Source organism: Pipistrellus hanaki, assembly GCF_964339955.1.
Source record: "Pipistrellus hanaki genome assembly, chromosome: 3".
Classification (NCBI taxonomy): Eukaryota; Metazoa; Chordata; class Mammalia; order Chiroptera; family Vespertilionidae; genus Pipistrellus; species Pipistrellus hanaki.
This window is the reverse complement of record NC_140505.1, coordinates 138,889,284-138,914,587: the sequence shown is the minus strand read 5'-3', so window position 1 is coordinate 138,914,587 and position 25,304 is coordinate 138,889,284. Positions and strand designations below refer to the sequence as shown.

The following is a 25,304-nucleotide window of genomic DNA, read 5'->3' as shown; positions in this document are numbered from 1 at the left end:
AAACTCCCAGTTGACCCAGTAATCCTACTTCTAGGAATATACACCAAGAAACTAGAAATACCAATTAGAAAGGTTATATGCACACCTATGTTCATAGCAGCATAATTCACCATAGCTAAGATTTGGAAACAGCCTATGTGCCCATCAGTAAGTGAGTGGATTAAAAAACAGTGGTACATCTACACAATGGAATAGTACGGTGCAATAAAAAAGTTCTCACCATTAGCCACAACATGGATGGAACTGGAGAGCATTAGGCTAAGTGAAATAAGCCAGTCAGAGAAAGATAAATATCACATATTCTCACTCATTTATGGAATATAATGAACAACATAAACTGATGAACAAAAATAAGACCAGAGACTGAGAAACATCAATCAGACCATCAAACATTAGAGGGAAGGTAAGGGAGGATGGGGTAAGGAGGAGAGATCAACTGAAGGACTTGCATGCATGCATATAGGCCTAACCAATGGACACAGAAAGCAGGGAGTAAGGGCATGAATGGGAGGGATGGGAAGGTAATGTGGGAAATAAGCATACATATGTAATAATTTAATAAAGAAATTAAAAAATAAACATATCTTTAAAAAAACAAATAATGTATTTTAATTTAATATAATTTAACATACACTGGGGGAGATAAGAGATCAACCAAAGGACTTGTATACATGCATATAAGTACAACTAATGGACACAAAACTCTGGGAAGGGAGGGTTTGTGGGGGGGGGGGGGCAATGTTAAAATATGTACACAGATAATAATTTAATAAATAAATAAAAATTAGAAATATATATGTTAAATTATATATATATATAATTGTGTGTTATTACAATTATATATATAATTTAACATATATAAATGTTAAATTATATATATAATGTATGTTGTATATATAACATTATATGTTATATATATAACATACATTATATATGTATGTTAAATTATATATATAATTTAACATACAGTATGTTAAATTTTTATATATATTTATATTTTTATATATATATATATATATATATATATATAATTTAACATACAGTAGGTCCCTGGGTTACATTAGAGATCCCTTCCTATGGTGTAATGTAATGTGATTTTTCCCCATAAATAGGAACCCACCTATACAAGCACTTATATCCCTGTGTATGGAGCACATACACAGCAGTAATAAAGTGAAACAATAAAAAAAAATTCAAAGAAAGATAACAATTCCTGACCTTAACTTGTGGGAAATCTATACTAATAAAAGTGTAATATGCTGATTAGATTGAGAGAACTTCTGGACATTCTTCCAGACAAAGTCATGGTGGCAAGGCCGAGGCTGAGGCAGTTAAGGGTAAGCATGCTGCAGGGGAGGAACTTTGGAGCTGAGCAGCTGGCAGTGTGAGGGGAGGAGTTGGGGGCTAACAGGCTGGTAGGGGAGGGCCGTGGGGCATGATCTAGCTCACAGGGAAGGGAAGTTGCATGTGAGCAGGTGGGCAAGGGGGGCAGTTGGAGGCAATGAGGCTGGTGGGTGAGGAAGTTAGGGGTCACCAGGCCAGAAGGGGGGCCCTTGGAGGCGATTAGGCCATCAGGCAGAGTGGTTAGGGGTATCAGGCAGGAGAGTGATTAGGAGACAGTGGTCCTGGATTATGAGAGAAATGCCAGATCCCAGCTAAACATTCCCCACAGGGGTCCCAGATCAGACAGGGTGCAGGCTGGGCTGAGGGACACGCCCTGCACATGAATTTCATGCACCAGGCCATAGTAAATAATAAAAAACATAAAGCACATATGTACATACGACAAAATTACATAACTTTTTCCTTTATAAATAAATGGGAAATGATAATATAACCACAAAACAATGTATGTCAACTCAGACATAACCTGAGGATCCACTGTAATCTCCAAAAAAGAATGAGAAGTGTGATGTTGTTTTTACTTTTTTTTTTTTTTTGCAATTTTTCAAAATGTCTAGTTCAAAAATTTATTTGCTAGAAAGTTATATTTGTTTTTTAAGAAATATTTCCAATTTTTATTCATAAAATTAATCCAAACAGCAGAATAGATACACAGAGCCACATATCAATAACAAACCAGGAAGGAAACAAAATATTCCAGAGACATTTGGAACAATTTTAAAGGAATACATACCAGGCTCAAAACATACAGCTAAACCATGGTTGCCCAACAGGTTACATTTATTCCAGCATGTCCTCAATAAGTTCCTCCTTATATTTACCTTTCTCTTTTCCATCTTGTTGAGATTTGGCTTTGTTCAATAATTTTTCCTGATCTTTGTCCAGTGTTGGCCTGGTGATAACCACCGTGCTGGGGTGAATGTCCACATGGACAGGTGTCCCATAGCCTTCTCACGCTGCACCAGCTCCATGTGATGACATGTCTCTTCCTGTACACCTGCACTGCCTTGTCGATTTGCTGACCTTCGTAGCATCCTCAAACCGCCTGGACCTCGTCATCCTTGTGGATGGGCATGGAGCTGACACTGTACTTCTGCCCCAACTCCTTGGAGAGTGGGGAAGACGTGATCTTGGGCACATATGTGAGGGCGCCTTGAAGTGGCATTTGCAGTTTTTCCTGTGGTCCAAGGTCAGGAAGGGGTTGAATTTCACAGTGACTGTCTGGCTCCAGAAGTGCTCAGAACTAGAAAGAAATATTTAAACTGGGGGGTTTTTTTCTAGTAGATTTCCCCTTCATTGTCAAGTTTGAAATATAACTTTGTTATCTTTTCTTAATGAATTCCTCTTAGATATTGTTTTAATAAGGTGGGTGTTAGAGAACTTCTCCTGTGTTTTCATGGAGAGGAACTTCCTAAATGTGTTCAGATTTTTTTTTGAGTTTGAGGTATTCTGAAACCTGCATGGCAGGGTTCAGGATCTAGAGGAGGGGTTGATGCCCAAATAAAAATGCTAGACAAAAATATGAATTATTAAGGGGTGGGGGCCAGGTTGTTGAGTCTCTATCTTGAAGTGACACCCAAGACCAGTCTTGTCTGCTTTTTATTCACTTTGAGTACACATCTTCCCTTTAGCGATGCATACAGGTAAATCAAAGGTAAAGTTTGCTATGCAATGTAAAGTATGAGCTCAGGAAATTGCTTTGAGACATTGCAATCACAGCAGGGCAGTCCATTGGCTTTCAATGTCTCTCTTGCACTTTTATGCTAATTGCTGTCTGCCTTAGCCTTCAGCAGAGGTCTTTATGTTCACTAAAGAGTCATAAACTTTCTGATCACATTCTTGAAAGCTTGTTTTACTTGTTTATTTCTTAGAGTGTAAATGAATGGGTTCAACAAAGGGGCTACTGAGTTATTGAGCAGAGCTACTCCCTTATTGAAGGCAACTCCCTCTTTTGCTGAGGGTTTTATGTACATGAAGATGCAGCTGCCATAAGAGATGGAGATGACAATCATGTGGGAAGAACAGGTGGAAAAGGCCTTTTTCCTTTGCTGAGCAGAGGGGATCTTCAGAATGGTCTGGATGATGTTTGTATAGGAGATACTCACCAGCACCAGAGTGACCACCAAGGTCACAAATGCTAAGATAAAGTCAAGTATCTCCAGGAGTCTTGTGTCTGAGCATGCTATCTCTATGAGGGGCCCATAGTCACAATGATAATGATTCAGTATGTTGGAGGCACAGAAATCCAGCTGACTGGTCAGGATGATTGGGGATATGATAATCAGGAAACCACTTAGCCAGGAGCAGAGAACCAGCTGGGTGCAAACCCGTTTGCTCATGATGGTTGTGTAATGCAGGGGTTTACATATGGCCACACAGCGGTCATAAGACATGGCAGTCAGAAGGTAAAACTCTGTGGCCCCGAGCAGTATGGCAAAGAAATACTGAGTGAGGCAACCGGCAAAGCTGATGCTCTTCTTCCCAGTTAAGATGCTGAACAGGAGCTTAGGAGTGAAAGTTGTTGTGAAGGAAATTTCTAAAAAGGAGAAATTCCAGAGGAAGAAATACATGGGAGTCTGGAGGTGTGAGTCCAGTAGTGTGAGGGTGATGATGATCAGGTTTCCAATAATACTAAATATGTAGGTCAGAAAGAGAAGTATAAAGATGACAAGTTGAATTTCTGGGATGTCTGTTAGTCCCAGAAGAATGAATTCTGTTGGAAAGGTATGGTTTTTCATCATTAACTTTCACATCCTAGGAAAGTACAAGGGAAAAAAGCTGGTGTTTAGAAGGAAAGAAGAGCACAGGAGCACTCAGGAGAAGCTAAGGTTTTTTTGTTGACTTGATTCAACAACCTCACCACCCCATAACCTCCGCTCCCACCCATCAATTTGACTCAAATGAGATTTTTCCATTGGATAGAGGCTGCCTCTTCACAAAAATTTTTGTTAAATTCCCACTTAGGAGGATTTTTCTCCTTGGCTCATTTTCAGGGTATTCATGTACTTTCCTAGTGTATCTTCTAACCCAATGCCTAAGTTACCATTTTCTCCATTTAGTATCTCTTTGAATACTGACTTTTGACCTTTTATCTGCTAATTTGGTAGTGGTGTCTCATTTCCATCACTCCCTTGGTCTAAGTGAGAGAAAGAAAGAAAGCTATGTTAGCTCATAGTTGAGGGACCATTAGGAGGGAATAAGCAATACTATCATAACAGCGTATCCAAAGAGATCCCCAAATTCCCTTAGATTTTTTGACTTTGTGGACCATTGTGACTAATATCAGTCTCTAAATCTTTGCAGTCAGTGTCTGCTTTCCCTCAGGTCCCAGTTTGCAGATGACATGATACTATATATAGGAAACTCTAAAGATTCCACCAAAAACAACTAGAATTGACTAATGAATTCAGTAAAGTAGCAGGATACAAAACTAAATTTCAGATGTCAAATAAAGTTAATATACAGAAATTGGGGGCATTTTTACATATCAACAATGAACTATCAGAAAGAGAAACTAAGAAAACAATCGCATTTACAATTGCAACAACAACATTAATGTACCTAGGGATAAATTGAATCAAAGAGGTAAAAGACGTACACCCTGAAAATTATAGGATACTAAAGAAAGAAATTGAGGAAGCTACAAATGAGTGAAAGCATATTCTGTGCTCATGGATAGGAATAATTAGCACATTAAATATGCATGTTACCCAAACAATCTATTAATTCAATACAATTCCTATTAAAATACCAATGGCATATGTCACAGAACTTTAACAAATATTCCAAAAATTTATATGCACCCACAAAAGACCCGGATTCGCCTCAGCAATCTTAAATTAAGAAGAACAAGGTTGGAGGAATCATGCTATCTGACATCCAACTATTCTACAAGGCTACTGTAATCAAACAGCATGATACTGCCATAAATATAGGCATGTAAATCAATGGCACAGAATAGAGAGCTAAACCTACACCTTTATGGTCAATTAATATTTGACAAAGGAGCCCAGCTGGTTTGGCTCAGTGAATATAGTGTTGGCCTATGCACCAAAAGGTCCAGGATTTAATTCTGCTCAAGGGCACATATCTCAGTTGCAGAATTTTCCCTGGCCCAGCCCGGGTGGGGGCTTGTGCAGGAGACAACCAGTGAACGTGCTTCTCTTATATGATATTTCTCTCTGTCTTTCCCTCCCTTTATTCCACTCTCCCTAAAAATCAATGGGAAAATATCCTCGGGTGAAAATTAACAAAACATAAAGAAATAAAGAAATTTTTTAAAATTATTTTACAAAGGAAGCCAGAACATACAATGGGGTAAAGACATTCTCTTTCAATAAATTGTATTTGTAAAGTTGGACAGATACATAAAAAAAGGAAAGGAAAAAAAAAAAAGGAAACTAGATCACCAACTTACACCATACACAAGAATAAACTCGAAAGGGATTTGAAGAGTTAAATGTAAGTTATGAAATTTTAAAGAACCTACAAGAAAACAGAGGCAGCAAAATATTGGACATTTTTCATAGCAATATTTTTTAATATGTTTCATGGGAAAGGGAAACAAAATAAAAATTAAACAAATGGGACTACATCAAACTAAAATGCTTTTACACAGCAAAGGAAACCATCAGCAAAATTAAAGACAGCCCACTGAATAGGAGTACATATTTGTCAATGGCGCATCTGATAAAGGGTTAATTTCCAAAATTTATAAAGAACTTATATAACTGAACACCAAGAAAACAAACAACCCAATGAAAAAATGGGCAAAAGACTTGAATAGACACTTATTTTACTTGATTCCCATAATAATCCTTTGAGACTGGTATTATTACTATCCCCATTATGCAAATTGAGAAACTAAGTTTTGGAGCAGTTGATAAATTGTTTCAACTTCCACTGCTAGTGTACTGTGGAGTCTGACCCAGTGCCACCCGATTCCACGGTCTGCACACTTGACTCCCAGGTTGTGCTGATTTCCCATCCTCGCACAGGGGAAGAGCGATTATGATCATTATCTCAACCTTACAGATGAGATAATGTGGATTAATTATACTGTAAGGATAATAATGGTTATGATGGTGAAACTGAGGCTGGGGAAATTTAAGTGCTTTGACCAAGAACACACAGCTAGCACATTCTTCTGAATCTAAGACACAGGTGGACCAAACTTGCTTCTTAATTTCTTAACAAATTTATTAAATGGTGATTGCATATGGAAAAATATTCAGCATATTTATATTTTGCCTCTACATTATCTTTGATTTTTTTTCTTCTAATATCTTCTGCATTTTTTTCTCATATCTTCTTAATTTCTGGTTTTAACTAATGGGTACTTCATAATTTTTCCTCTTTTCTTTGAACTCTAAACATGCATGTCTTACTTTTTTTTCTTCTAAACACACATTTTTCGGGAGTTGCTCTTGCTTGCTCTAGTTTCCAAATGAGTGGAACAATCCTTTCCTCTCAACTCTCAAATAAATATTTGCTAACTCTCAAATAAATATTTCTAGGCTTGAATTATTAACTCTCCCATATTTTTAATATATCTTTATTCTTCAGATTATTCCAGTTGTTCCTCTTTTGCTCCTCATAGCTCTCCTCCTCCCAGTCCTCTCCCGCCTCTGACCTCCGGGTCCCACTGTACTCATCCATAGGTGCACGATTTCCCATATTTTAACTCTCATTTTCTTTTGTATCTCAAATTAACTTTAATATGTTAACAATAGTGTATTGTATCATCCCATTTTGTAAAAAAGACATATATATACAGCCCAGCTGCAGAAACTTAGTGGTTTAGCATCAATCTATGAACCAGGAGGCCATGGTTTGATTCCTGGTCAGTCAGGGCATAGGCCTGGAATGCAGGCTCAGTCCTCAGTAGAGGACCTATAGGAGGCAGCTAATCAATTATTCTCTTCATTGATGTTTCCAGTTCTCTCTCCCCCTCTCTTCCTCTCTGGAATCAATTATAGATAGATAGATAGATAGATAGATAGATAGATAGATAGATAGATAGATAGATAGATAGATATAAACATTTTTTATATGATATAAAACCATATTTTATGTATATTGTCACATATGTCTGAAAAACAATAAACAGTATTACTTCAGTGAAGTTAAATGAGGAAGTGGGGGACACACAGGGAGCTGTCCCTTTTTACTTTATACTTTCATACCCTTATATCTGCCTATATTGTATGAAGGTTATAAAACAAGTATAAGTTCATTTTAAATAAAAAGGTCACAGTTATTAGATTTTATGTCCTACAATCATGGACAAATAACATTTATATTACTATAAGCTGAGAATATACTTACACTCACTTGACTTCAGGGCATGTATTACCCATACATGTCGTGGGATGAATCACAAGTTAGAAGTCAGATGTGAATGAAAGGTGGCATAAAACGGAACTTGTTTGCTTTCCTACCAGTACTTATTGACCTAATTATTCACAAAAACTTACAAGCTTATGAAAATTTAGTAGAAAAAAACTCTACTGGTCCTTCCATATATGAGCTTATCTGTCACTTGCTATTTCTTATTTCCACATTAATTTAAAATGTGCCCTGACATATATAATTTTATTAAGCAATGTAACTTCAATAAATTTGATTAAAAAATGAAAAATAAATTGTACCCTGGCCTGTAAAGTAATCCTTTGATATGTGATTTACTTAAGTGAAGCATACTTATAGTAGTGGTAATAAAAGCATCCTCACTTCAAAGTCTTAATTCTTCTGTTCTGACTTGTTTGAGCCCGGATACATGCTTTATCTGATTTTATACGAGGCTGAAACATATTTAAAATGTTTGTATTTAGGGATACGTTAAGATAATGAGCATAGGAAAGAAATGAAAGGTCCCAGGAGGCCGAAATTGAGAGTGTGCTAATGAACCCTATTAAAAGTTCTGGAATTGAACTTTTAATAGGAGATTGGGGAAGATGTCCAAAGAGACACCAAGGAAATTAACAGGAGAACATCAGGAGAGTAAGAAAGCTTTATGGAAACTGCAGTAATGAGAATTATTAAAAATAACTACAGAAAGTAGAAAAACCTATTTATTTTGAGCAGTTTACTTTATGTTGGGCAACATGTCTTTATTATATTTAAGTACAATGCTGGATAATACTTAAAATGTCACAGTACAATGCTAGATACAAAATTTAAAAAGTCACAGTTATAGGATTTTATGTTCTATAATCAAAGACAAGTAACATTGAACAAATACATTTATTATTTGTTACCGTTCATTACGCCCATATAGTCCCCAGGAGCACGATGGTAGCAGTGAGAGCTTTGTCTTCTGTCGCTGTGGCGATGTTCTGTTGGTCAAGTAGCATGAGATGCAAGGAGGGTTTAGCATTTTCTCCATTAGTGCCTTTTCCTTCCCATTAGTCTTTGGTGTTCTGATGAGTGTTCTCTGCTGTAAGATGGAGGCCTGTGTCCTTCCTCTATCTCCTCTACAAGGCTAGAAAACCCTCTTTCCCTGTTCACCACCACTCCCACCCAAACCTTTTCACATCCGCAGTCTCAACCTCTACATCTTTACATGGAAATGGCAGTTGTCATGTGGCTCTTCAAGAGCTTTCAAATCAGAAGCTCCTTGACAGAAGAACTTTCAGATTGCATGAAGCAGGGGAATATGATCTTAGAGGAATCAGCAATTCACTTCAACCAAGACCCTAGGTGATGTGACATTAATTTTCAAACTATGTTTGGTGAGAGGAATGCATTTATTGGGATTATTTCTAGACAAACAGCCTGTGATTAAGATTTACTTTCAGCCACCTGTGTGAGCAATCTCTCCCCCCGTTCCCAGTTTGGCTTTAGACAGACAAAGCTAATGGATAAGTGTGGAAAATATGGATTTTTGAGAAAGCTAATGTGTTATGACATTACAGAGCGCTTTAGGAAAGATCAACATAGATAATTTTGAGAGATTATTGGAGTCAATAATATATACACCAGTAAAATAGGTGATGGTGAAAGGCAAGAATCATGGAGTAGCAGAACAAGAGCAGTATAACTTTCAAAAGAACTGCTTAATGCAATCTAGTCTAGAGCTTTAGGGGAGAGGGCATTTATTTGTGGGTTATCCTTGATGTCTGAATGCTAGACAAAGAGATAATTTTATATTAGATATGACAGGTCTTATTTTCCTCCTAGTCCCCAGCTGCTTTTAGGAGAACTTGGACAGAGGAGAATGACTAGGTATAGATAGGAGCCAAATGGAGTCAATTACAGTCTCTTGTTTGAAATTTGCAGTTAGATACAGACTATGGGTGGGTAATTGACCACCTACAATTGACCACCAGCAGTGCACAAGGGTTCCTTTTTCTCCACATCCTCGCTAGCACTTGTCCTTTGTTGATTTGCTAATGATCGACATTCTGGCGGGTGTGGGATGCTATCTCATTGTTGAAGTGTTTTATTTTTTTATTTTTTTCTCTCCATTGTTAAAAATTAAGGTATTAAATGTGTACATATCTTACCATTGTGCCCCCATCCCACTCCTATGCATGCCCTTATCGCGCCCCCCCACCCCCCAGCTGATGTTTTGCGAACTTTGGTTATGCTTCTATGCATGCATACAAGTCCTTCGGTTGATCTCTTATCTCCCCAACATTTCCTTAACCCTTCCACTGTAATTTGACAGCCTCTTTGATGCTTTACTGCCTCTGTATTTATCTTTTTGTTCATTGGCTTAAAATGTTCTTTATTATCTACAAATGAGTGTGATCATGTGGAATTTTTCTTTCATTAACTGGCTTATCTCATTTAGCATAATGTTCTCCAGTTCCATCTAGGTTTCTACAAATGGTAAGAATTCCTTCTTTTTTATGGCAGCATAGTATTCCATTGTGTAGATGTACTATAGTTTTCTGATCCATTCATCTGCTGAAGGGCACCTAGGCAGTTTCCAAATCTTAGCTATTGTAAATTGTGCTGCTATGAACATAGGGGTGCATATATCCTTTCTGATTGGTGTTTCCAGTTTCTTAGGGTATATTCCTAGGAATGGGATTAGTGGTTCAAATGGGAGTTCCATTTTCAGTTTTTTGAGGAAACTCCATACTGTTCTCCACTGTGGCTGCACTAGTCTGCATTCCCACCAGCAGTGCATGAGGGTTCCTTTTTCTACACAACCTCACCAGCACTTGTTGTTTGTTGATTTGTTGATGATAGCCATTCTGACAGGTGTGAGTTGGTACCACATTATTGTTTTGATTTGCACCTCTCAGGTAACTAGTGACTTTGAGCATGTTTTCATGTGTCTTTTGGCCTTCCTTCTGCTTCTTTTGAAAAGATTCTATTTAGGTACATTGCCTGCCTATTTTTTTATTGGATCATTTATCTTCCTTTATTAAGTTGTATAAGTTGCCTGTAGATGTTGGAGATTAAACCTTTATCAGTGATAACATTTGCAAATATGTTCTCCCATACAGTGGGATTTCTTGTTGTTTTGTTGATGGTTTATTTTGCTGTGCAAAAGCTTTTTATTTTGATGTAGTCCCATTTGTTTATTTTCTCCTTAGCTTTCATTGCCCTAGGAGCAGTATCAGTGAAGAAGTTTTTTTGGCATATGTCTGAGATTTTGCTGCCTGTGGATTTCTCTAGTATTTTTGTGGTTTACCATATTACCTGTAAGTCCTGTATCCATTTTATCTTTGTGTATGGTGTAACTTGTTGACGTAGTTTCATTTTTTTTTTTTTTGCAAGTATCTGTTCAATTTTCCCAACACTATTTATTAAAGAGACTGTCTTGACTCCATTGTATGTTCATGCCTCCTTTGTCAAATATTAATTAAGCATAGTGATTTGGGTTGATATCTGGATTCTCAATTCTATTCCATTGGTGTATATGTCTGTTCTTGTGCCAGTACCAGGCTGTTTTGAGAAGAGTGGCTTTGTAATACAGCTTGAAATCTGGTATTGAGATCCCTCCTACTTTATTCTTCTTTCTTAGGATTGTGTGGTTGTTCGGGGTCTCTTTTTATTCCAGATTAATTTTTGGATAGTTCTTTTTAGGTCTGTGAAATATGCCATTGGTATTTTAATGGGGAGTGCATTGAATCTACAGATTGCTTTGGGTAGTATTGACATTTTAATAATGTTGATTCTACCAATCCATGAACATGGTTTGTTCTTTTATCCGCTTACATTTTCCTATATCTCTTTTTTCATTGTCCTGTGGTTTTCCACATATAGGTCTTTTACCTTCTTAGTTAAGTTTATTCCTAGATATCTTAATTTTCTTGGTGCAATGGTAAATGGGATTGTTTTTTTAGTCTTTCATTCTGTAAGTTCACTATTGGTGTATAGAAATGCCATAGGTTTCTTGGCATTAAATTTGTATCCTGCTACATTGCCGAATTCATTTATTAAGTCGATTAGGTTTTTTATAGTGTCTTTCAGGTTTTTTATCTACAATATCATGTCCTCTGCAAATAAGGACAGCTTCACTTCTTCTTTTCTAATTTGGATGTCTTTTATTTCTTCTTCTTGTCTAATTGCAATAGCTAATACTTCCAGTACTATGTCAAACAGGAGTGGTAAAAGTGGGCATCCCTCTCTTATTTATTCCTGTTCTTAGAGGAAATGGTTTCAATTTTTGCCCAGTATGATGTTAGCTGTAGGTTTATCATATATAGCTTTTATTATGTTGATATATGATCCTTCCAGTCCCATCTTGCTGAGTTTTTATCAATAAACGATGTTTGATTTTTGTCAAATGCTTTTTCTTCATCAATTTATTAGTCTATGTGATTTTTATCTCTTAATTTTTTTATGTGATATATCACATTTATTGATTTGCAGATATTATACCATCCTTTCATTTCTGGGATAAATCCTACTTGGTCATGGTGTATGATCTTTCTGATGCATTGCTGGAGCTGATTTGCTAGAATTGTATGACTGTTGGCAAGTTTTCTAAAATTTTCTAACTCACTGAGGCAGTCCTCTGCTTCTTCTAGTCTACTCTTGATCTTTCTATTGAGTTCTTTACAGAAGTAATGTCATTTTTCATTTCTTCTTGGTTCTTACTCATATTGTTGAATTTGTCTTCCATTCTTTTCCACCACCTTATGACCATTTCTCTGAATTATTTGTCTGAAATATTGCATGCCTCTGTTTCATTTACTTCCTTTTCTGGCTATGCCTGCTTTTCCTTCATATACAGGCTGTTTCTTTGTCTCCCATGGTCTCTCTTCTCTAGGTGTCTAGTTATGTAGTTCTCTCTCTCCTGCATTGATTTAAAGTCATGAGATACAACACAACCAGGTACAAAACACAATGCACTGAACAGAAATTTATTCACAATATTAATAATCCCCAATAAAGATGACCACTAGAGAAAGGCAAATTAAGGGAAAGGAGAGAAAGTAGAAGAGGAAAAAGAAGAGTGCCAAAATGTAATTGGGAAAAGGGGAAAAAAGCAATAGAGAAGAGAAAGAGATGAAGAAAGAAAATGGGAACTATATATATGGGGAGAAAACTCCAAGAGAACAGCTACTAATCACAGCAAATGCCAGCAACAAGTACCTGGAGATTAATACAAACTACAAACAACTAATATCAAGCAAGGCAAGAAAAAACAGAAGCAAAAAACAAACAAAAACAAAATAAACAAAAATTAATAAGAAAACAATCTCATAAAAAACATAAAGAATTGATATAGTCAACATTCAAGCAAACATAAGGTGACAGAGAAAAACAATTTTTTGGAAAGTTAAAACAGAGAATAGAAAGGTGTGTATGGACTTGGAGCAGAGCATTGGAAATTAGATATATAAGTAGGGTGAAATTTTATCAAGGGGTAAACAGAAAGAATAGGGAAAATCTAAAGCAGGAAAAGGATAAGAGAAACAGGACACTAAAAGGGGAAGAGTTAGGAATAGAGTGATGGCATATAGATAGAGTTTAGATAGAGTAAAACAATGCTAAATGAAAGATGAAAATAGAAAGTAGAACACTAATCCCAAAGTAAAATAAAGAGAAAATAAAATGATACATTAAAAAAATAGGTAAAATGGTAGTAGTAATAATACTGATTGAAAATAAAAATGTAATAATTAAAATGGTAAAATCGCTGGAACCAGTTTGGCTCAGTGGTAGAGTGTCGGTCTGTGGACTGAAAGGTCCCAGGTTCGATTCCGGTCAGGAGCATATACGTTGATTGCAGGCACATCCCTGGTTGGGGGTGTGCAAGAGGCAGCTGGTCGATGTTTCTCTCTCATCGACGTTTCTAGCTCTCTATCTCTCTCCCTTCCTCTCTGTAAAAAAATCAATAAAATATACTAACTAAATTTGTTAAGAGGATAGATTTTTTTTTGAATCTTTATTGTTTTTTTTTTAATTTTTAATTAATTTATTTTTTAAATAAGTTTTTATTAAAATTTTTATTTAAGTTATATATATATTCATGTTTTCCAGAAAATTATGTAAAATGTATCTATTCATCTACTTACATTCCCTATGGTTTCTCATTACTAGTATCAGTGCTTTCTCATTACTAGTATATTAAAGTAATGGTTACATATTCAAAGTCTGTATTCACCTATAGTCTGTAAGATCCAGGAGTTCAGGGATAACATCATCTTGATCACAATTAAATCTACAAAGCCAAGCAATGGTAGTTGCTCAATAATTAGTTGTTGAATAGATGAATGAATTATGGTTGGGTGGGTGGATGGAAGGATGGACAAATGAATGAGGGAACCCAGAATTGAATATTTTTAAAGTGAAGGAACTTGATCACTTGAGAATTTATATACTGAGAGCAATGAATTAGCAAATCATACCTCATATGGACTTTTTTAGATCATGAGACTCCTATAACTAATAATTTGCCAACAATTTAGACAATCTAGAAGAAATGCATAAATTCCTAGAAACATATAATCTACCAAATTGAATCATGAAAAAATGAAAGCCTGAACAGACCAATAATGAGTAAGGAGATTTGATCAGTAATCAAAAACTTTCCAAGAAAGAAAAGCTCAAGACAAGAATGCTCCATGGGTGGATTCTTGTCTTAAAGGAAGAATTAATGCCAATCCTTCTCAAACTGCTTCAAAAAGTTGACAAGGATGGAACACTCCACATTCGTATCACCAAGTCAGCATTACACTGATAACAAAACCAGGCAAGGATACTACAGTAAAAGAAAACTATCAGCCAATATCCCTTCTGAATATAAATGCAAAAATTCTCCTCAGACACTAGCAGACAAAATTGAACAGCACATTGAAAGGATCGTATGCCATGATCAAGTAGTATTTACCCCTCAAATGCACAGTGAGTTCAATAGAAGCAAATCAATAAATGTGATACATCACATTAACATAATGAAGACTAACCAAAACCAGTTTGGCTCAATGGATAGAGCATCGGCTTGGGGACTGAAGGGTCCTGGGTTTAATTCCAGTCAAAGGCATGTACCTTGGTTGTGGGCATACCCTCAGTAGGGGGTGTGCAAGAGGCAGCTGATCGATGACTCTCTCTTATTGAGGTTTCTAACTCTGTATCTCTCTCCCTTCCTCTCTGTACAAAATCAATAAAATATATATTTTTAAAAAAAAAAAAAAAACATAATGAAGACTAAAAGTCACATTATCATCTCAATAGATACAGAAAAACACAGCATCCTTTCATGATAAAAACTCTCAACAAGGTGGGTATAGAAAGAGCAGACTTCAATATAATAAAAGTCATATGGCAAGTCTACAGCTAATATCGTACTCAACAGTGAAAGGTTGAAAGCTTTTACTCTAAGATTAAGAACAAGACCTGATGCCCACTCTCACCACTACTATTCAACATAGCACTGGAAGTCCTCACCAGAGCAATTAGGTAAGAAAAACAAATAAAAGGTATTCAAATCAGAAAGGAAAAAGCAAAATGACATCGTTTGCAAATTACATAACCTTTATATAGAAAACCATAAAGACTCTACACACACAAAAAAAATGTTAGAACTAATCAATTAATTCAGTAAAGTTGCAGAATACAAAACCAACATACAAAAGTCAGTAAAGGATTGAACTTCTCTATACTAACAATGAATGATTGAAAGGGAAATTAGGAAAATAACCCCTTTTACAATAGCATAAAAAAACAATAAAATACTTAGAAATTAATGTAAACAAAAACATGAAAGTTCTGTACACTGAAAGTTATGAGACATTGGTGAAAGAATTAAAAAAGACACAAATAGATGAAAATATATTTTGTGTTCATGGATTGGAAAAATTAATATTGTTAAAATCTCTATACTACTCATAGTGATCTGCATTTTCAATGCACTGGCTATCAAAATTTTCCCTGGGCTCCAACATACAAATCCAGCTGTATCAGTCTGAACACATATGTTGTACTGAAATAACAAACAACCTGAAACCTCAGAGGCATACAAAGACAAAGCTTGATTTCTTTTTTTTTTATTAAATGTATTGGAGTGGCATTAGTTAATAAAAATCATAAAAGTTTCAAGTCTACAGCTGTGTAATAAAGCATCTGCATTGTTGTATTATGTGTCCACCATCCCAAGTCAAGTCTCTGTCCATCACCATTTTTCTACTTGCCCCTACCCTACTTTCCCTCTGGAAATCACCATACTGTTGTCCATGTCTATGAGTTGAGCTTTTGTTTTTTTGTTTAATCCCTTCACCTTTTTCACCCAGCTCCCCAACTCCCCTCCTCTCCAATAGCTGTCAGCCCGTTCTTTGTATCTATGAGTCTGTTTCTATTTTGTTTATTTTGTTCTTTAGATTTCACATGTAAGTGAAATAACATGGTATTTTCTTTTGTTCATTGTGCATGCATGCCCACTGTGGTAGCTCTACTGAACATTATTTTTATTCAAGTGTCTGGACTTAATGAAGTAGCTTTTATCTGGAACATTGCTATCCTTCCATAAAGGGAAAGGGTGGGCCCTATGTTGGCTCTAAAGCCTCTGCCCCAAAGTAATGCACAATATTCCACTCACATTTGATTAATTAACACTAGATCAAGCCTGATGTCAATAGGGTGAGGGATTCTAAAACCCAGGAAGAAACAAATAAAGTTTTTTAATAATATGACCTGTCACACAAACTAGTTTCACTTTAGACACTCAACTCACACATTTATTGCTCATGCGTTCTGAATGTTACACTCTAAGTCATAAACTTTGTCAGAGTAAGAAATAATTTGGAGGCAGGTTCCAGGCACAGAGACCACAATGCCCCTTATGAAGGCAGCCCCACAGACAGGGCCCAGCACCACACAGCTGCAGCCACAGCCACAGCCACAGGCACAGGGATCCGTGGAACTGGTCACCAGCCACTGCACAAGCTGCCTGGCAATCTCTTCACCTGGAATGTTTTAAAATAAGGTGACCAGACATCCCGCTTTTGGTGGGACAGTCTCAATTTTTAACAATTTGTCCCGCGTCCCGATTTTTGGAAAGAAACTTTAAAATGCCGCGGGCTGGGGGAAAAATTGTTAAAAATTGGGACTGTCTCGCCAAAAGCGGGACGTCTGGTCACCTTATTTTAAAAACAATTGCCCTGGGTCAAATGTTGTCCTTATGTATTTGTAGAACAGCCATCACCAGCCAGTATTTGGCAGAAAAAGACAAAGTGAACACCCCCATGCTTCAGAGCTTTATCAACTATTGCTTGCTGTGTCTCTTTCATACAGTGATGCTGGCATTTCAATCAGGCATGCCAAGTGTGGGAATTCATTTTTCCAATGAACTATCTTCATTAAAATATGTGGATTTTAGGCATTTAAAAAATAAATCATGAGACAGAAATAAGAACAGAAAAAACTACTGCTGCCTTTATAAAAGTCACTAGAAAAGTATGACACCTCCGTAATTCTGTGAAAGTACTGGTTAGAGATGCATGGATAATCTCTGACATTGATGATTAAAATAAGAAACATCACTCTCCAAGAGCTACGGGACCAGAGGGAAAGTTACTCCATCTTGCAAAGAAAAGAGGATCTTATCTGAGGCCTGAAAAACTCACAACAGTGGAGACCATTGAATAGCTATGATGATCCAATCGGCGCAAACACATGGATTCAGGGAGTTCTTCAATCACCACAGAAAGGAGAGAACTACATAACCAGACATCCTGAAAAGAGAGACCATGGGGAGACAAAGAAATAGCCTACATATGAAAGAAAAGCAGGCATCACTAGAAAAGGAAGTAAATGAGTTAGAGGCAAGCAACCTACCAGAGCAAGAATTCAGAGTAATGATCATAAGATGGCTAAAAAGAATGAAAGACAAATTTGACAATATGTGTAAGAACCAAGAGAAAATGAAGAAGAACCAAGAGGAAATGAAGATGAACCAAGAAGAAATGAAAAATGACATTGCTACTGTAAAGAACTCAATAGAAAACATCAAAAGTAGAATGGAAGAAGCAAAGGACTGAATCAGTGAGCTAGAAGACAAGATGGAAAAAAATACCCAATTAGAGCAGCTTCTAGAAAAAAAAAAAATTAAAAAGCAGGAAGAGAGCCTACAGGAGCTTTGGGACAATATAAAACAAAACAATATTCGAATAATAGGGGTTCCAGAAGGAAAGGAAACTGAGGAATTCATAGAAAACCTGTTTTAAGAAATAATGATAGAAAACTTTTCTGAGATAGAGAAGAAAAAACCCACACAAATACAAGAAGCTTGCAGAGTCCCAAGCAAAATGAATCCCAAAAGACTGACGCCAAGGCATATTGTAATCAAATTGGCTAACACCAACGACAAAGTAAGAATCTTAAAAGCAGCCAGAGAAAGACAGAAAATTACATATAAAGGAACTCCCATCAGACTGGCAACTGATTTCTCAACAGAAACTCATCAGGCCAGAAGGGAATGGGATGGAATATACAAAGTCATGCAAAGGAAGGGTCTGAATCCAAGAATACTGTACCCAGCAAGGCTATCAATCAAAATTTAAGGTGAAATCAGGAGCTTCACAGACAAAAAAAAAAAAAAAGGACTAAGGGCGTTTATTGCCAACAAACCACTAATGCAAGAAATGCTAAAGAGTCTTCCAGAAAAAAGAAAAAAAATAGTAAGCGAAGAATGAACATAGGGGTAAAGAATAAAAATGGCAATAAACAAGTACCTATCAATATAACTTTAAATGTAAATGGATTAAATGCACCAATCAAAAGTCATAGGGTAATGGATTGAATAAGAAAACATGACCCTTATATCTGCTGTCTACAAGAAATGCACTTAATGGGGGGGTGGGGGGAAGAAGAAGATGCACACAGACAGAGGGTGAATGGAGGGAAAAGGTTTTTCAGACTAATGGAATTGAAAGAAGAAAAAAAAAGCTGGGGTAGCAATACTTATATCTGACAAATTATATCTCAAAGTGAAGGACATAAAAACAGACAAGAAAAGCCACTTCAAAATACTAAAGGGAGCAATCCAACAAGAAGATAAAACTCTGGTAAACATATATGCACCCAATACAGGAGCACCCAAATACATTAAAAAAAAAAAAAAAAAAAAACTCCTGGAGGATATCAAGGGAGAGATTGACAGCAATACAATAATAGTAGCAGACTTTAATACCCCACTATCACCATTGGACAAATCCTCTAAACAAAAAATGATCAAATAAACATCAATCCTAAATGACTCACTAGAATAGATTGAATTAATTGACATCTTCATAACATTTCACTCCAAAGCCACACAATATACATTCTTCTCAAGTCCATATGGGTCATTTTCAAAGTTAGACCATATTTTGGGACATAGGCAAAGTCTCTCCAAATTCAAGAAGATAGAAGTAATATCAAGCATCTTCTCAGATCACAGTAGCTAACACTGGAAATCAACTACAATAAAACAATCCAAAAAAATCAAACACATTGAGACTAAATAGCATGCTATTAAACAATGACTGGGTTACCAGAGAGATCAAGGAAGAAATAAAAAAGATCATGGCAACAAATGACTAGGAAAACACAACAATCCAAAATCTATGGGACACAGCGAAAGTCTTAAGAGGAAAGTTAGCTCTATAAGCCTACTGCAAAAAAGCAAGAAACAATGGTAATAAATTACCTAATCCGACAACTCAAAGATTTAGAAAGAGCAACAAGAAAAGCCACGTGTAAGCAGAAGAAAGGAAATAATAAAGATCACAATGCAGATAAACGACATAGAAACCAAAAAAAAATACAAAAGATCAACAAAACCAAGAGCTGGTTCTTTGAAAAGATAAACAAGATTGATGAACTTATAGCCAGGCTCACCAAGAAGCAAAGAGAGAGGACCCAAATAAACAAAATCAAAAATGAGAGAGGAGGAGGAGATCCAAGATGGCTGCATAGGTAAAAACCTAACTGCGGCCTCACACAACAATTTCAATAAAATACAACTAAAATACAAAATGGACATTACCCAGAACTACAGGAAAGTCAACTGACTGGAAATTCTACCAGAAGGAAAAGCAGAGGAACTGTAAAAGCCTAAGGTATGGAGACACGCTGCACGCATGGAGAGGACAGAGCCAGAGAGGAGGAGGAGGCTGAGTGCCTGGCTGGCGTTCCCTAGTGGAAAGGAGATAAAAGCTCTGAACTGTGCTGAACCTCAGATACGACAGCACTGAACCCCAGTTCTAGGCCAGACCCTGGGGACCTAGGCTCATACAAAGGAAGCCTGGGCTGTAATGCAGAAACCCAGGGAAGCAGCGAAAGGCAGTCCCAGAGGTGCGCACATTACGCGCAAAGGACAGACTGTTGACTCTGCTGCTAGATTGCCCTAATGGGAAGGAGACAAAAGCTCCAGACTGTGCTGATCTCCAGTTCCAACTGCACTGAACCCCAATTCTAGGCCAGATCCCCGGGGACCCAGGTTCATACAGAGGGAGCCTGGGCTGTAACCAGAAACCCAGGGGAGCAGCGAAAGGCAGTCCCGGAGGCATGCACATTGCGCGCAGAGAACAGACAGTTGACTGTGCCACTGATTGCCCTGGCGGGAAGGAGACAAAAGCTCCAGACTGCTCTGAACTCCACTTCCAACTCAACTTCCAACTGAACAGAACCCCAGTTCTGGGCTCATTGGGGGAGAGCCTAGACTGTTTGGTAGTGGGCGAAACTCGAGGGCACCTTTCTCTCAGAGGTGCTTGCAGTGAGTACCGAAGGACCCTGAGGAAAACTGAAATTCAGGAGCCTCATAGGGCAGGACTGAGGGAAGCCTCCACCCTGAAACTCCGCCCCATCCATGCTGACCACAGAGACTTTTAAGGCTACCAACTCAGGGAAGCTGCGAAAATGCCGAGACAAGGAAACAGATCACAACGAAAGAAATGGAGGACAAAAAGCAACTAGATATAGAGTTCAAAACTACACTTATAAGGTTTTTCAAGAATTTCCTAGAATAGACCGATAAAATAAATGAGACCTATGAGGATATGAAAAGGGATCAACTAGAAATAATAAGGGATCAATAAGAAATAATAAGGGATCAACAAGAAATAATAAAGGATCAACAAGAAATTAAGAATACATTGTCTGAAATAAAAAATATTATACAGAGTCCTAAAAACAGAATGGAAGATCGCAAGAATCAACTCAAAGTTTTGAAACATAAAGAGCCAGAAGACACTGCTCCGCAGAAGCAAAAAGACAAGAGAATCCAGAAAGTTGAAGATAATGTAAGAAACCTCCAGGACAACTTCAAGGGAACCAACATCAGAATTATGGGGGTCCCAGAAGAAGAGAGAGAACAAGATACCGAAAACATACTGAAAAAAATAGTGACAGAAAACTTCCCACACCTGGTGAAAGAATTAGACCTACAAGTCCAGGAAGCGCACAGAACCCCAAACAAAAGGAATCCAAAGAGGACCACACCAAGACAAATCATAATTAAAATTCCAAGAGCAAAAGGCAAAGAGAGAATATTAAAAGCAGCAAAAGCAAAGCAGATAGTTACCTATAAAGGAGCACCCATACGAATGTTAGCAGATTTCTCAACAGAAATCATGCAGGCCAGACGAGAATGGCAAGAAATATTCAAGGTATGCTACCACTGAGAAAGGTTTAATCTTCAACATCTACAGACAGCTTATACAATTAAATAAAAGGAAGATGAATGATCCAATTAAAAAATGGGCAATGGACCTAAATAGAATATTTTCAAAAGAAGACAGAGGAAGGCCAAAACGCACATGAAAACATGCTCAAAGTCACTAATTATCCGAGAGATGTAAATCAAAACAACAATGGGGTACCATCTCACACCTGTCAGAATGGCCAACATCAGCAAATCAACAAACAACAAGTGTTGGCGAGGTTGCGGAGAAAAAGGAACCCTCGTGCACTGCTGGTGGGAATGCCGACTGGTGCAACCACTGTGGAGAACAGTGTGGAGTTTCCTCAAAAACCTGAAAATGGAACTCCCATCTGACCCAGTAATCCCACTCCTAGGAATATATCCCAAGAAACTAGAAACACCAATCAGAAAGGATATATGCACCCCTATGTTCATAGCAGCACAATCTACAATAGCTAGAATCTGGAAACAGCCTAGGTGCCCGTCAGCAGATGATTGGATCGAAAAACCATGGTACATCTACACAACGGAATACCATGCTGCCATAAAAAAGAAGGAATTCTCATCATTTGCAGCAACCTGGATAGAACTGGAGAACATCATGCTGGGTGAAATAAGCCAGTCAGTGAAAGAGAAACACCACATGACCTAACTCATCTATGGATAATAAAGAGCATTATAAACTGATGAACCAAAAGAGAGATATAGAGACAGTAAAGCAACAAGCAGACTGTCAAATTACAGCAGGTAGGGTAGGGAGATCTGGGGGAGATAATAGATCAACCGAAGGACTTGTATACATACATATAAGTACAACCAATAAACACAAAACTCTGGGGAGGGTGGGTATGTATGGGAGGGGGTCAATGGTAAAATATGTACACAGATAATAATTTAATAAAAATTAATTAATTAATTAATTAAAATTAAAAAAGAAATATTCAAGGTGATGAATAGCAAGAACCTACAGCCAAAAATAATCTACCCAGCAAAGCTATCACTCAGAATCGAAGGCCAGATAAAGAGCTTCACTAAAAAAAAAAAAAAGCTAAAGGAGTTCATCACCACCAAACCAGAATTATATGAATTGCTGAAGGGGGTTCTTTTGGAAGAGAAAGAAAATAAAGATAAAAATTGTGAACAACATATACATAACTATCAAAAAGTGAATCTAAAGACCAAGGGAATTTTTTAAAAATCTGATGAACAATATTAACTGGTGAATATAATAGAATCAGAGGTATGGAAGGGGAGTGAACTGACGATTCTCAGGGGAAAGGGGAATGGGGGTGTGGGAAGAGACTGAACATAAACTGTGCACCTATGGATGAGGACAATGCAGGGTGGGGAAAGGGCAGTGGGTGGGGTGGGAACCTGGTGGAGGGGAGCAATGGAGGGGGGGGAAATGAGGAACATTTGTAATAATATGAACAGTAAAGATTTATTAAAAATAATAAATAAATAAATAAATAAATAAATAAATAAATAAAATATGCTAATAACCCTAACCTGTTTGGCTCAGTGGAAAGAGAGATGGCCTGTGGACTGAAAATTCCCAGGTTTGATTACAGTCAAGGGCATGTACCTTGGTTGCAGGCACATCTCCAGTAGGGAGTGTGCAGGAGGCAGCTGGTCAATGTTTCTCTCTCATTAATGTTTCTAGCTCTCTATCCCTCTCCCCTCCTCTCTGTAAAAAATCACTAAAATATATTTTTAAATTTTTTAATTAAAAAAAAGAAAGAGGAGAAATAACAACAGACACCACGGAAATACAAAATATTTTTTTTTTTAAATATACTATGATCAACTCAATTCCAACAAATTGGACAACTTAGAGGAAGTAGTCATATTCCTAGAAAAATGCAACCTTCCAAAACTCAATTAGGAAGAATCTAAACATCCAATAGGTAAATAACTATAGAAGAAATTGAAGCAGTCATCAAAAAGCTTCTGGCAAACAAAAGTTCAGGAACAGATGGCTTCACAGGGGAGTTTTACCAAACATTCAAGGAAGAACAAAAACCTATCGTCCTCAGACAATTACAAAAAATTCAAAGAGGAAGGAACAATTCCATGCTCACTCTATGAAGCCAGCATTACCATAATACCAATACCAGATAAAGACAACACAATGAAAGAGAACTACAGGCCAATATCCCTCAAGAATATAGTTAACAAAATTCTAGTAAATTGGATCTAGCAGTACATCAGAAAGATCATACACCATGACCAAGTAGGATTTTTCCCAGGGAAGCAAAGCTGGAACAATATTTGCAAATCAATAAACGTGATACAACACATAAACAAATTGAGAAATAAAAACCACATAGTCGTATTAATTGAGACAGAAAATGTATTTGTCAAAATCCAACACCTTTATTAGTAAAAACTCTCAGCAAGGTTGGAATAGAAGGATCATATCTCAACATAATAAAAGCCATATATGACAAACCCACAGCAACATCATATTTAATGGGCAAAAACTAAAACCATTTCCCCTAAAAACAGGAACAAGACAGGAATGCCCACTCTCACTACTCTTGTTTGACATAGTACTGGAAATATTAGCCATTGCAATTAGACAAGAAGAAGAAATAAAAGGCATCCAAATTGGAAAAGAAGAAGTAAAGCTGTCCTTATTTGCAGATGACATGATTTTGTAGATAAAAAACCCTAAAGACTCCATCAAAAAACTAATAGACTTAATAAATGAATTCGGCAATGTAGCAAGATACAAAATTAATGTTCAGAAGTCTATGGCATTTCTATATACCAATAGTGAACTTATAGAAAGAGAGACTAAAAAGCAATCACTTTTACCATCATACCAAAAATATTAAGATATTTGGAATAAACTTAACTAAGGAGGTAAAAGACCTATATGTGGAAAACTACAAGACAATGAAAAAAGAGATAGAGGAAGACATAAACAGATAGAAGAACATATCATATTCATGGATTGGTAGAATCAATAACATTAAAATGTCCATACTACCCAAAGGAATCTATAGATTCAATGCACTCCCCATTAAAATACCAATGGCATATTTCGCATACCTAGAAAGAACTCTCCAAAAATTCATCTGAAATTTTTAAAAAACGACCCCAAATAACCACAACAATCCTAAGAAAGAAGAACAAAGTAGGAGGAATCTCAATACCAGATTTCAAGCTGTATTACAAGGCCACTGTTCTCAAAACAGCCTGGTACTGGCACAAGAACATACATATAAGCCAATGGAATAGAATAGAGAATCCAGATATCAATCTAAACCCCTATGCTCAATTAATATTTGACAAAGGAGGCATGAACATACAATAGAGTCAAGACAGTCTCTTCAATAAATGGTGTTGGGAAAATTGGACAGATACATTCAAAAAAATGAAACTTATATCATACACAAAAATAAACTCAAAATGGATTAAGGACTTAAATGTAAGACAGGAAACCATAAAAATGCTAGAGGAATCCACAGGCAAAGAAATCTCAGACATATCCCGAAGCAATTTCTTCACTGATACCACTCCAAGGGCAATGGAATCTAAGGAGAAAATAAACAAATGGGACTACATCAAAATAAAAAGCTTTTGCACAGCAAAATAAACCATCAACAAAACAACAAGAAATTCCACTGTATGGGAGAACATATTTGCAAATGTTATCACTGATAAAGGTTTAATCTCCAACATCTACAGGCAACTTATACAACTTAATAAAGGAAGATAAATGATACAATAAAAAATGGGCAATTGATCTAAATAGAATCTTTTTGAAAAAAGACAGAAGAATGGACAAGAGACATATGAAAAC

The 25,304-nt window shown here is 36.8% G+C and overlaps 1 protein-coding gene across 1 annotated transcript; it reads right to left on the bottom strand.

The window, feature by feature from the left end:
* Nucleotides 1-3,212: 3,212 nt before the first annotated feature.
* Nucleotides 3,213-4,145, bottom strand: LOC311618766 (olfactory receptor 6C4-like; the record flags this gene model as incomplete). The annotated part of the gene is made up of 1 exon (XM_084876347.1): nt 3,213-4,145. One exon carries the CDS (start codon nt 4,143-4,145, stop codon nt 3,213-3,215), a length of 933 nt encoding a protein of 310 aa, XP_084732473.1.
* Between the last annotated feature and the right edge of the window lie 21,159 nt (nt 4,146-25,304).